The 14,319-nt window shown below is 43.9% G+C and overlaps 1 protein-coding gene across 2 annotated transcripts in view; it reads right to left on the reverse strand.

Annotated features, from left to right (window-relative positions):
* Window positions 1-5,936: 5,936 nt before the first annotated feature.
* The window catches only part of LOC125487967 (carcinoembryonic antigen-related cell adhesion molecule 5-like), a 13,075-nt gene continuing 4,692 nt past the window's right edge, over window positions 5,937-14,319 (reverse strand). For both annotated transcript variants that reach the window (XM_048620695.1, XM_048620694.1), the window contains exons 3-4: window positions 6,290-6,565; window positions 5,937-6,189 (exon numbers count right to left, since the gene is read on the reverse strand). In XM_048620695.1, the coding sequence (XP_048476652.1) occupies window positions 6,077-6,189; window positions 6,290-6,565 (389 nt within the window). In that variant the 3' untranslated portion in view covers window positions 5,937-6,076. The remainder of the gene's footprint in view (window positions 6,190-6,289; window positions 6,566-14,319) is intronic.

Below are 14,319 nucleotides of genomic sequence, written 5' to 3' on the forward strand. Positions count from 1 at the left end.
GCTCAAAGATTGGCGTGGAGAAATGGGGTCTGAATCCATGGGATATTGGCACCGTAGCAGTGAAGGAGAGAGCTGTTTCAATGGGACGGTGTCCACCTGAATCATACTAGGGCCATAGTCCTGGTAAATCAGTCCTAACTGGGGCTGTAGATAGGACTTTAAAATAAATAGTTGGGGATGGGAGCTCAGTTGCATGGAAAGCTCTAAAATCAAAGGGAAAGGAGAATGTAGGATTGCAGGTTATCATAGAATCCCTACAGTGTGGAAACAGGCCCTTCAGCCCAACAAGTCCACACTGACCCTCAGAGCATCCCATCCATACCCGTCCACCTGTAACCCACCTCAGTTACATATTCCTGAACACTGCGGGCAATTCAGCATGGCCAATCTACCTAACCTGCACATCTTTGGACTGTGGGAGGAAACCGGAGCACCCGGAGGAAACCCATGCAGACACAGGGAGAATGTGCAAACTCCACACAGACAGTCGCCTGAGGGTGGAATCAAGCCCAGGTCCCTGGTGCTGTGAGGCAGCAGTGCTAACCACTGAGCCACCGTGCTGCCCACTAACCATTGCTGGTTATTGATGGGGCGGATTATTATAAGAAAATAGAAGGAAGGGACAGAATGTGTGAATGTCATATTGTATCAAGCAACTATAAAGGTGTAAGGAGATTTGAAAATAGAACAAATTTAAAATCTTTGTACCATAATGCATTCAGAATAAGATAGATGAACTGATAGTGTAAATTGAGGTAAATGAATATGATCTCATAGCCATTACAGAAATGTGGTTACAAGGAGATCAAAACTGGGAACTTAACACTCAGGGATATTTAAACGTTAAGAGAGACAGAAGAGTTGGTCAGGGTGATGGAGTAATTCTGTTAATAAGAAACGAAATGAGGACAGTTGTGAAAGATGACCTAGGCTCAGATGATGAAAAGTCTACTTAGGCAGAGATAAAAGAAAAGGGGAAGAGACATTGATAGGAGTAGAGTCCAGACCCCTAAACAATAGCCAGTCTGTGGGAAAATCAACAATTAATAGGAGAATGTAAAAAGAATACAGTAATAAGGATAGGTTTCTTTATTGTTGATTTGGTTGTCCAAACTGGAGACGGTAGCCATGAACATGAAATCATCGGGTGCATTAGGGATAGTTTCCTGGAGCATGGGCACAACGAGAGAGCAGGAAATCTTGGATCTTGTAATGAGTAATGAGGCAGGCTTAATCAATGACGTCAGAGTAAAACATCTCCATTGAAGTAGTGATCATAAAATGATAGAATTTAATATCCAGTTCAAGAGTGAAAAATTTGGGTTGGAAACAATTGTGATCAACTTAGAGTCATAGAAGTCTTCAGCATGGAAACACGCCCTTCAGCCCAACTTGCTCATGCTGCCCAGTTTTCACAATTTAAACTAATCCCATTTGCATGTGTTTGGTCCCTATTCCTCCATACTTATCCCATTCATGTACCAGTCCAAATGTTTCTTAAATGACAAAATTCACTTCCAGCACTAAATCTGGCAGCCCATTCTCGACACTCACCACCCTTTGTGTGAAAAGCGTGCCTCTCTGGACACTTTTGTATCTCTCCCCTCTCAACTTAAACCTTTGGCCTCTATTTTTAGACTCGACTACCATGGGGGAAATCTGTCGGCTATCTACCTTATCTATGCGTCCCATGATTTTGAGATTGTAGACTTGCTCACTGAACCAGTGTGTTTGATTGCAGGCATTTCGACACCCTGCTAGGTAACATCTTCTGTGCACCTCCGATGAAGCGTTGGTGTTCTATCCCGTTTGTTATTTATATGCCTTGGTTTGCTGGACTGGTTGGCATCACTTCCAATGGTTTGTATATCAGGTCCAGTTCAATGTGTTTGTTGATAGAGTTCCTGTTGGAATGCCACGCCTCCAGGAATTCCCAGGCATGCCTCTGTTTGGCTTGTGCTATTATGGATGTGTTGTCCCAGTCAAATTTGTGTCCTTCTTTGTCCATGTGTATTGAGACCAATGAGAATTGGTCATGTCTCTTGGTGGCTACTTGGTGTTCGTATATCCTTATTGTCAGTTTTCTTCCAGTTTAGCCTATGTAATGTTTCTCACAGTCCTTGCATGTTATTTTGTATATTACATTAGTTTGATTGGTTGTGGTCTATCTTTTTAGGTACCCATTCTTTTTAAAAGGCATATAAATAACAAGCAGGACAGTACACCAACCGGAGGCGCACTGACGATGTTACTTACCAGGGTGACAAAATGTCTGCAATAAAACCCACCAGCTTGGTGAGCATGTCGACAATCTTATCCACAACCCGAGCTACAAATCTTCTCAAAAATCTCATGACTTTATATACCTCTGTAAGGTCTCCCTCAGTCTCCTATGCTCCGGTGAAAAAAGTCCCGGCCTATCCAACCTCTCCTACTAACTCAAACCATCCAGACCAGGTAGCATCCTAATAAATCTTTTCTGCACTCTTTCTAGTTTAATAATATCCTTTCTATAGTGGGGCGACCAGAAGTGCACACAGTACTCCAAATGTGGCCTCACCAAGGTCTTGTGCAGCTGCAGTAACACGTCCTAACTCCTATACTCAATGCTCGGACTGATGAAAGCTAGCATGCCGAAAGCCTTCTTCACTGCCCCTTTTACCTTTGACTTCAATTTCAAGGTGCTATTAACCTGTACCCCTAGATATCTTTGTTCTATAACACTCCCCAAGGCTCTACCATTGACTGTGTAAGTCCTACCCTAGTTTGTCTTACCAAAATACAACACTTTGCATTTACCTACATTCAACTCCATTTACCATTTGTCAGTCCACTGGCCCAATTGATCACGATCAGTCTGCATCCCCAGATGAACTGCTTCACTGTCCACTATACCACCAATCTTAGTTTCAGCTGCAGACATACTAATCATACCATCTTAAATAAAGGAAATTATAAAGAAGTGAGGATAGAGTTAGTTAGAGTGATCTGGTTAGATAAATTAGCAGGAATGACAGTAAGCAAGCAATGGCCAGCATTTAAGGAGGTAATTCATGGCTCTCAACAAAAATACATCCCAGTAAGGAGGAAAGATTCTAAGAAAGGGATAAGGCAACCGTGGCTAACCAAGGAAGTTAAGGAGAATATTCAGACGAATGAAAATTATATAAGCAGGCTAAAGTCAGTGATAGCCTCAAAGACTAAGCTAAATTTAGGTTCCAGCAAAGGTGGACTGAAAAGGTGAGAAAAACAGAGAAAATAATCTACAAAGGCAAACTAATGAGAAATATAAAAACTGACAATAAGAACTTCTTTAAATATTAAAAAGGGAGCAAGAGTGAAAGTGAACATGGGCCCTTTAGAAAATGAATCTGGGGAGATGGCTTTGGGCAACAAGAAATGGCAAAGGAGTTAACCAAAATCAGACTTTAGGGTTGAAGATATTTTGAACATACCATTAATACTAGAGAATACAGGGGAGGAATTAAATACTATCACCATCACTAAGGAAGTAGTACAAAACAAACTAATGGATCTAGGTGCAGATAAGTCCTCTGGCCTTGGGACTTGCATCCTAGGAACCTAAAAGAAGTAGCTACAGAGATAATGGATGCATTGGTGGTAATTTTCCAAAAACATCATTGGATTTTGGAGAACTACCAGAGGACTGGAAAATGCCAATGAGACACCTGCATTCAAAAAGGGAAGGAGGAAATAGTGGGTAACTTCAGGTTGACTAGCCAAATATCTATTGCTGAAAAATGTTGAAATCAATTACTAAGGAAGTAACAAAGGAGTATTTGGGAAGTCATAACCTAATCAAGCAGATTCCACATGGTTTCATGGAAAAGAAATTGTGTGTAAATAACTTACTACAATTTTTCAAGAAAGTCACAAAAAGAGTGGATAGAGGGAACATAGTAGATGTATTGTATTTGGATTACAGAAGGTGTTTACAAGGTACCTCACAAAAGATTAAATCATAAAATAAGAGCCCACCGTGCTGGGTGTGGCATATTGGCATGGGTAGGTAATTGGCTAATCGGCAAGAAACAGCAAGTGGAGATAAAAGGTTCTTTTGCAGGTTCATGACCCAAGAGCAATAGGGTTCCACAGGGATCAATGCTGGGACTGCAACTGTTTACAATATATATTAATGGCTTGGAGGAAGGAAATGAATGTACTGCAGCCAAATGACATAAAAATATGTGGAAAGGCTGGTTGCAAGAGGGACACAAACTATTTACAGAAAAATATTGAAAAGCAATAAGTTGTCAAATGGAGTACAATGTGGGAAAGTGCAAAGTTGTTCATTTTGGAAGGGAGATCAATACAATCCAATATTATTGAAATGGGAAAGAACTGCAGAAAGCTGCAACACAAAAGGAGTTGGGAGTCTAGTGCATGAAACACAGAAAGCTAGCATACAGAGGCAGCAGGTAATCAAGTAGGCTAATGGAATGTTGGCCCTTATTTCAAAGGGGTTGGAGCAAAGAGTAGAGAAGTCTTCCTGCAACTATACAAGACATTGGGGAGACCACATCCAGTGCACTGTGAGATGGTTTGGTCCCCTTATTTAAGGAAAGAGATCATTTCTTTGGAAGCAGTTGAGAGAAAGTTCACTAGGACGATTCCCGGTTTGAAGGAATTGTTTTATGAGCAAAGGTTAAACAGGTTGGGACTCTACTCACTGATGTTTAAAAGAATGAGAGATGATCTCATTGAAACATATTAGATTCTTAAGGGACGTGACAAGGCAAATGCTGAGAGGATGTTTCCCTTCATTGGAGAGTCTAAGTCTAGTCTCAGTATAAAGAGCATCAATTTAAGACTCAGATGAGGAAGAATTTCTTCTATTAGAGGGTTGTAAGTCTTTGAAACTCTTTGCCACAAAGAGCTGTGAGGGCAGAGTCATTGTGTACATTTAAAGCTGAGATAGATAGATTCTTGATCAGCCAGGGAATCGAGGGTTATGGGGAAAAGGGCAGGAAAGTGGATGTGAGGAATGTGAGATCGGCCATGATCCTATTGAATGGCAGATCAGGCTCAAGGGGCCAGATGGCCAACTCCTGTTCTATTTTTTATGGCCTTACAGTCTTACATACACCTGGATAATATGCTAACTGAGATCTGACTTGGAATTTCCTTATCTCTCAGGACAGTATGGCTTGCTTTAGAAAGGAGCCAAGCAAAGTTATTCTCAAAGCTGATTTAAACTTTATCTGTTGCAATAGATGAGACTAAAAATAAAAACTAAATCATCAAACAAAGTACTAATTACTTTTAATTTCTTTAGAACATACCAACTAGGAGCAGAGGTGTGCTATTAAGCACCTCGGGCCTGCACTACCATTTAATATAACCTTAGCCTCAACTCCACTTTCTTGTCTGCTCTCCATCACGCTTCAAGCCATTTCTAACAAACAATTGGTCAATCTGCAACTTAAATTTACTCAATGTTCTGGCGTCCACTGCAGTATTCCAGAGATTCACAATCCTTTCAGAGAAGTAATTCCTCATCTTTGTTTTAAATCTACCACCCCTTACCCTAAAACTATGACTTCTCATTCTCGATTGCCCCACATGAGGAAACATCTCCCGATGTCTACTTTGTCAATCTCCTTTTAGCGTGTTATGTACCTTAAGTAGATCTCCTCTCATTCTTCTGAACTCTAGTAAGTATAGACCTCAACTGCTCAATCTCTCCTATTAAGGCAGACCCCTCATCTAAGGGTAAGACCTCATTCAATCTCAAAAGTCAAACATCCTTTGGATTATATTACATTCTAAAAACCTAAATGATGATTCGTTTGTTGTTAATTTTGGAAACATAATGTAGGTAAGGATTTAAAGTGTAAAGCATAGCGGTGTTGTAATTGCATTTTTGCAAGTTTCAATTGCATTGAAACTTGTAGTGAATCCTTTATTTACCTTGGACAATCACTTGTACAGTAATGTTTTGGCTTTCCATGTTAATGATGTTTTTAGCCTGACAAGTATAATTCCCACTGTTATTCAAACTCAATGAGTCAATGTTATAAGTTTGTCCTGTGTTTAGAAGTCGACTACCATTGTATCATTGATATGCAGCAGGCGGGACTGATACAGCAGAACAATGTAAGGTAAGCATTTTTCCCACTTCAACTTGAATTGGCCCTCGGGGTGCGATAAAGACAGTCTCTGGTCCATCTGTAAAATAAAGAATCAAGAAATTCTGTGATTTCTGTACAGCTAAGACAATCACTCACATTAAATGTAAAAGAATGCTTTAAGCTCCCTGTGTACTTACAATTAATTTGCAGGATGCTATGCCCGGAATCGCTACTAAAACTTTTGCTGGCTCGGCATTGATATATTCCTGAATCATTTCTGCTCACGTTGACTATAGTCAGGGTGACATTGTCTGAAGAAAGTAGCGTTCTGGAACTATACTTGATATTTCGGTTATTTTTCAGCCATTTTTGTGACTGCACAAAGCCCGAGGCATGACAAGTTAGTAAAACGGTGTCAATGGTTTCCACTGGTTTCGAATTGTTGGCCGATACAGTGACATTATAAACTGGATCTGTAAATGAAATGGGACATAAGATCATGTTATTTTCTAGACTTCATTTGCTGGACCTTTGTAGTTTCATCAATTTCCTATTTAATGTATATCATCTTCAGTTTGATACGTAGACCGTCCTGCTGACTCTTGTAACACAGTGGTAATGTCCCTGATGCCTAGGTTCCAATCACAACAGGTAGATTGGGAAATATCTACGTGTTGACTCTGCCTCAGTTAATCAATTGCTGAAACTCATTTGTTGCCTCAGGACTGAAGCAAAATGATTCATTCCTGCCCAACATCCCAACTTTTGTGTGCTTAGAAATTTTGAGTGCATTCTTGGGATGGCAAGACTGGCATGAGCGAGAGGTTGAATTGATTAAGATCTTGTTTGCCTAAAGTTGAGAAGAATAAGGGAGGAGTCTGATAGAAGCCAATATAATTCGAACAAGACTGGACAAGGTGGACACTGGACGGATGTCCCCGATGACCGAAGCAAATTACTGCAGATGCTGGAATCGGTACTGTCAACAAAAAATGCTGGAAATCACACTGGGTCAGGCAGCATCTATGGAGAAAGAGTAAGCTAATGTTTTGAGTCTAGATCACCCTTCATCAAAGTTGATGTGAAGCATGGAGGGGACAGAATTTATACAATAGTGGGGAGATGGAGTTCTCAGAGAGAAAGGATGATGTCTGTTCAGATTAAGTGATCAGAATTTGAGAATGGCAGAACAATGGTGTATCTAACTGACAGACTGGGAAGAACAGACGGTCCCACTGGATGGGAGAGAGGACATGGTGACAGAGAACGTAGCAAGTTAAGGTTAAAGAAAAGGAAGGAATGGGGCTGAGTTCACAATCTGAAAGTGTTGAATTCAATATTCCGTCCAGAGGTTGAGTTTGAAGATGAGAGATTGTTCCTCAAGTTTGTGCTGTGATTCACTGGAGCACTGCAGCATGCTGAGGACAGACAAGAGGGCACGCGAGCAGGATGCTGTGTTAAAATGCTCAGTTATGGGAAGGTTGGAGTTATGCTTGCACATGGACAGAGAATTGGATTGGAAAAGCCAAACTTAGATTGGGTGAAATAACAAGGTGTAGAACTGGATGAACACAGCAGGCCAGGCAGCATCAGAGGAGCAGGAAAGCTGACGTTTCGGGTCTGGACCCTTCTTCAGAAATGGGGGAGGGGAAGGGGATTCTGAAATAAATAGAGAGGGGGAGGCAGATGGAAGGTGGATAAAAGAGCAGATAGACGGAGAGGAGACGGACAGGTCAAGGAGGTGGGGATGGAGCTAGTAAAGGTTAGTGTAGATGGGGAGTTAGGGTTGGGGCTGGTCAATCAAGGGAAGACTGACATGTAAAGGAGGTGGGGATGAGGTAGGTAGGTAGGAGGTGGGGGTGAGGGTTGAGGTGGGAGGAGCAGATAGGTGGGAGAAAAGACGAACAGGTCAGGGAGGCAGGGACGAGCTGGGCTGATTTTGGGATGAGGTCGGGCGTAGGGAGATTTTGAAGCTTGTGTAGTCCACATGGATACCATTGGGCTGCAGGGTTCCCAAGCGAAATATGAGGTGCTGTTCCTGCTACCTTCGGGTGGCATCGTGGTGGCACTGCAGGAGGCCCAGGATGGACATGTCGTCCAAGGAGTGGGAGGGGGAGTTGAAGTGGTTCGCGACTGGGAGGTGCAGTCGTTTGTCGCGAACCGAGCGTAGGTGCTCCACAAAGCAGTCTCCAAGCCTTTGCTTTGTTTCCCCGATGTAGAGGAGGCCACATCGGGAACAGTGGATACAATATACCACATTAGCAGATGTGCAGATGAACATCTGTTTAATGTGGAAGGATTTCTTGGGGCCTTGGATGGTGGTGAGGGGGGAGGTGTAGGGGCAGGTGTAGCACTTCCTGCGGTTACAGGGAAAAGTGACGGGGGTGGTGCGGCTGGTGGGGAGTGTGGAGCAGACAAGGGAGTCATGGAGAGCGGTCTAGATTGGGTGACTGCTTTGCAGAACACCTCCAGTCTGCAAAGTGGCCACCAAGTCTGAGTTTGGCTTCTCCAATCCAATTCTCCTGTCCATGTGCAAGCATGACCCCGATCTTCCCTTCCCTAGTCATTTTAACACAGTGTCGTGCTCGCATGCCCACTTGTCTGTCCTCGGCATGCTGCAGTGTTCCTGTGAATCACAGCACAAACTGGAGGAACAACAGGTGTAGTCTAGATACAGGACGTAGCCTAGGCCTAGACTACCTCCTCTACCTAGACTACACATCCTCTCAAGCACCTTCCTGCAAGAATGCGATCCCTGACTCCCAATTCCACTGTCTCCGCGACGTCTACTCCCGAGATGGGGCGTTCCACTCCCGAACATCCCAGGTGTCCTTTTATTTCAAGGACCGCAACTTCCCCCCTTCAGTGGTCAAAAATGCTCTCAACTGCATCTCTTGCATTTCTCACGCCTCTACCCTCACATCCCCTCCCAGTAACAAAAACAAAGACAGAATCCCCGTTGTCCTCACGTATCACCCCACTAACCTCTGGATTCAACATATCATTCTCCGCACTTCCGCCTGCAATCTGACCCCACAACCAAGGGTATATTCCACTCCCCACCCCTATCTGCCTTCTGTAGGGCTCACTCTCTCCTTGACTCTCTCGTCCACTCCACACTTGCCACTAGCCCCATCACCCCTGGCACCTTTCCCTGCAACCGCAGGAAGTGCTACACCTGCCCTTACACCTCCCCCCTCACCTCCATCCAAGGAACCAAAAACACCTTCCACATCAGACAGATGTTCACCTGCACATCTGCTAATGTGGTCTATTGCATCTGCTGCTCCTGATGTGGCCTCCTCTACATCAGTGAGACCAAGCAGAGACTTGGAGACCACTTTGTCGAGCACCTGTGCTCTGTTTGCAACAAATGACAACACCTTCCAGTCCCCAACCATTTCAAGTCCCCCTCCCACTCCCTGGACGGCATGTCCATCCTTGGCCTTTTCCAGTGTCATAATGACGCCACCCGGAAACTGAAGGAGCAGCACCTCAAATTCCGCCTTGGGAACCTACAGCCCAATGGTCTCAATGTGGACTTTACTAGTTTCAAAATCTCCCCCCACAAACCTGACCTCATACATGACCAACCCTCCCTCTCATCCCCGCCTCCTAGGCCTGACACAACCTATCCATCTTCTCTCCCACCTATCAACTCCACCCATCTCACCAACCAATCCCCACCACTGCCTACCTTCACTCACCTATCAACATCCAACCTACTTTCCCCAGCCCCACCCCTCCTCTCTCTATTTATTTCATAGCTTCCTTCCCCCTCCCCCTACTTCTGAAGAAGGGTCCCGACCTGAAATATCACCTTTCCCACTCCTTTGATGCTGCCTGACCTGCTGTGTTCCTCCAGCTCCACACTGTGTTAAACCATTCCTTTCTTTTCTTTTAGCTTTACTTGTTACATTCTCCATCACCCTCTCTCTGCTCCCTCCCACTCCAGTGTACTGTCTTTTCACTACAGTTTGGCTGTTGGACACACCATTGTTCTCCCATTCTCACATCCCAATCCCTGTCCACCATATACAAGGCACCAATTAGGAGTGTGATGGAATACTCTCCACTTGCCTGGATGAGTGCAGCTCCAACGACATTCAAGAAGCTTGACGCCATCCAGGACAAAGCAGCCCCCGCTTGATTGGCACTATATCCACAAACATCCACTCCTTCCATTAGCAACGCTCAGTAGTACCAGTGTGCACTATCTCCACGTTGCACTGTAGAAATTCACCAAAGATCCTCAGACAGCATCTTCCAAACCCATGACCACTTCCATCTAGAAGGGCAAGCAGATACATGGGAACACCACTACCTGCAAGTTCCCCTCCAAGCCACTCACCACCCTGCCTTGGAAATATATCGCCATTCCTCTATTGTACACTGGGTCAAAATCCTAGAATTCCCTCCCTAATGGCATTGTGGGTCAACCCACAGCAGGTGGACTGCAACAGTTAAAGAAGGCAGCTCACCACCACCATCTCGAGGACAACTAGAGACAGGCAATAATGCTGGCCAACCAGAAATGCACATATCCCACAAATGAATAAATTTAAAAAAAAATTAATCTAACTATCAACACCCTTTCTCCCCCAGCAGTTCACACACCCAACATTGCATAAATGCTGCCCCCTCCACACTTCATGTCAGCTCTGATGAAGAATCATCCAGACTCGAAATGTTAGCTTGCTTCCTCTCCGTGGATGCTACCTGACCTGCTGTGATTTCCAGCATTTTTTTGTTTTCAGTTCCTGATGGTCAGAGAGACCAGAGCCAGGGACTCACACTCTAAGGATACAGGGTGAACCATTTGTGGTTGAGATGAGGTGATATTTCTTCACCCAGGGAGTAGTGAATCTGTGGAGTTCTCTCACAGAAAGCAGTCAAGGCCAAAACATTGTATGATTTAAAGAAGAAGTTGGAGATAGCACTTGGGGCTAAAGTGATCAAAATATATGGGGGAAAAGTGGGAACAGGAGCTTGAGTTGGACAATCAGCCATGATCATACTAAATGGTGGAGCAGATTCGAAGAGCCGAGTGGTTTGCTCCTATCTTCTATGTTCTAAAACTCTGGTGCCAATCTCCTATTGCATCCAATGGCCTATGCAACCACCACTCTAGTGCCCACAGACATACACAGACTCTGATGTTCAGTATGCATGTAGCTGTTATATTTAGGTTGTTTATTATGCAGAATATAACCTCTTTAATCATTTTGTACAACTGCACACTTGAGCAGCTACATACCCATGCACTTGCCTCAAAAAATTTGTTGGTCCAGTGAGGCTTCAAGTTTAAAATTCCCCTGCTGGCTTTCAAAGGCCTGGTCACTCTTTAATCTCTGTGATCTCTGCTCATCTTCTGAGATGATTTCACTACCCCACCCCCATTCCTGTACCTGGTGAATAACAGATCACTCTACACTGATAGTCCACTCTGCCAGAAGGATTGGTCCTAAAGTGGAGCATTCTGATCCTAATTGTTTCCATCACACTTCATCTCTTGGTTCAAAATGTTCCTCAACACCCAAGATTAATCTCTCCTCATGCGTCAGTCCACGATTCAGGACAAAGCAGACTCCTTGACTGGCACCCCATTCACAAACAGTCTCTTCCTCCAACACCACCAGTAATGTGTACCATCGATAAGATGCACTGCAGTAACTTACCAAGGTTCCTTAAGCAGCACATTTCAAACGTCTTCTACCACTAGAAGCACAAGGGTGCAGATGCATGGAAACAACATCACCTAAAACATCCCTCCAAGCCACACACCATCCTGACTTGGAATTGGCTGTTCCTTCACTGTTGCTGGGTCAAAATCCTGGAACTTCCTTCCTAACAGCATTGTGGGTGCCCTTACATTCAAAAGACTGAAGCACCTCAAGAAGGCAGCTCTCCACCACAATCTCTGTGGCATTTAGGACAAGGCTTGGTGGAACTCAAATGATGCATCAATGAGTGGGTTATTGCTGACTATCTTCCATTTGCTAGAACTGTCAATAACAACTTCCATGACATTGTCAATGCTTGTTAGTATGCTGATAGCAGGTAATTAGCCAGGTAGGATTTGTCCTGCTTCTTGTACACAAGACATATCTGAACAATTTTGCACATTGTTAGTAAGGCTAGATCATATGGAAACCGAAAGAACCGCGGATGCTGTAAATCAGGAGCAAAAACAGAAGTTGCTGGAAAAGTTCAGCAGGTCTGGCAGCATCCGTTAAGGAAAGATCAGAGTTTATGTCTTAAGGTCTGGTGACCCTGCCTCAGAACAGTTCTGAGGAAGGGTTACCGGACTCAAAACGTAAATTCTAATTTTTCTTCACAGATGCTGCTAGATCTGCTGAGCTTTGAGATCACACGGGATCCTGGATACAAAATTGGTTTGACGGTAAGAGACAAAATGTAGTGGTTCAGGTTTGTTATTCAGACTGGAGGCCTATGACCAGTGATATGCTGCAAGGTGAGTCCACTGTTGTTCGTTACTTATATAAGCAATTTGGATGATACCATTGGAGGCATCGTTAATAAGCTTGCGAATAACATGAAAATTGGTGGTATAGTGAGCAGCAAAGAAGATTATTTAAGAGTACAAGATCTTGATCGACTGGACCAGCAGGCCAAGGAATAGTAGATGGAGCTGAATTCAGGTGAAGGCAAGATGTTGCATTTTGGTGAGGCAAACCAGGGCACGACCTATAGTTAATGGTAGGGTCTTGGGGAGTGTTGTCGAACAGAGATGCCAACCTGCCCACCTGACTTGTTAGAGGTGTACAAAATGATCAGAGGTATAGATAGAGTAGACAGCCAGAGACTTTTTCCTAGGGTGGAGGTTGCTTTTACGAGGGGACATAGTTTTACAGTGAAAGGAGGTAGATATCGGGGAGATGTCAGAGGTAGGTTCTTTACTCAGAGAGTGGTAGGGGCGTGGAATGCATTGCCGGAAAAGGTAGTGGAGTCGGCCTCATTAGGGGCATTTAAGCGACTGTTGGATAGGCATATGGATGATAGTATAAGGTAGCGGTAGAGGTTAGATAGACCTTAGGTTTAGGGTAAAATTTCGGCACAACATCGTGGGCCGAAGGGCCTGTACTGTGCTGTACTGTTCTATGTTCTATGTTCTATGTTCTAAAATTGCCCCTTGAAAGTGGCATACAGATGGACAGGGTGGCGAAGAAGATTTTTGGCATACTTGCCTTCATTAGTCAGAGCATTGATTACAGGAGTTGGGATGTCATGTTATGGCTGTACAAGATATTAGTAAAGCCACATTTGAAGCATTGTGTACAATTCTGGTCACCCTGCTACAGGAAGGATGTTATTAAACTGGAAAGAGAGCAAAAACGATCTACAAGGATGTTACTGAGACTGGAGGGTTTGAGTTATAGGAGGAGCTGTATAAGGTGGAACTTCTCTCCCCAGAGTGTAGGAGGCTGAGGGCTGGCTTTATAGAGGTTTGTAAAATCATGAGGGGCATGAATACGGTGAATAACCAACGTAGTTTTCCCCGGGGTAGGGGAGCTCAAAACTAGAGGTCATAATTTTAAGGTGAGAAAGGAGAGATTTAAAAGGGACCTAAGGGGTAACTTTTTCACACAGAGGTTGGTGGGAATATAAAATGAGCTGTCAGAGGAAGTGGTAAAGGTAGGTACAATTACAACATTAAAAAGACACTTGGACAGGTACATGGTTAGGATAGGACCAGAGGGCCAAATGCACGAAAATGGCACTAGTTCAGTTTAGGAAATCTGGTCTGCATGGACGAGTTAGGCCAAATGTACTGTATGACTCTATAACTCCATTGGGTGTTGCTCCTGGAATACCCTTGTGTAGTCTTCATTGAACCAGGTTCAATTTCCTGGCTTGATCACAATGGAGCATGGGACGTACAGGGCCAGGATGTTACAGATGGTGGCTGAATACAATTCTGTTGCAACTGAGGGCTCACAGTAAACAACCCTTATTCTATGAAGCGAAAGGGTATAATCCACAGAGTGCCATTGATGAGTGATCATTGATGTAATCAGAATATGTAGGAAAAGAAATTCCCAGAGCCAGTACCAGCCTACAAACTTGTACAAGTGTTTCCGATTGAGATGTCCAAGCATTGTGGCACCATCATACATGTGTATGATTTGTTCCAACTGAGTTCACTGCGCAGCATGGTACCATCACACATGTGTACAATGTTTCTGACTGACTTCACCATGCATTG

The sequence above is a fragment of the Rhincodon typus genome, chromosome 47 (assembly GCF_021869965.1).
Source record: "Rhincodon typus isolate 14 chromosome 47, sRhiTyp1.1, whole genome shotgun sequence".
NCBI lineage: Eukaryota > Metazoa > Chordata > Chondrichthyes > Orectolobiformes > Rhincodontidae > Rhincodon > Rhincodon typus.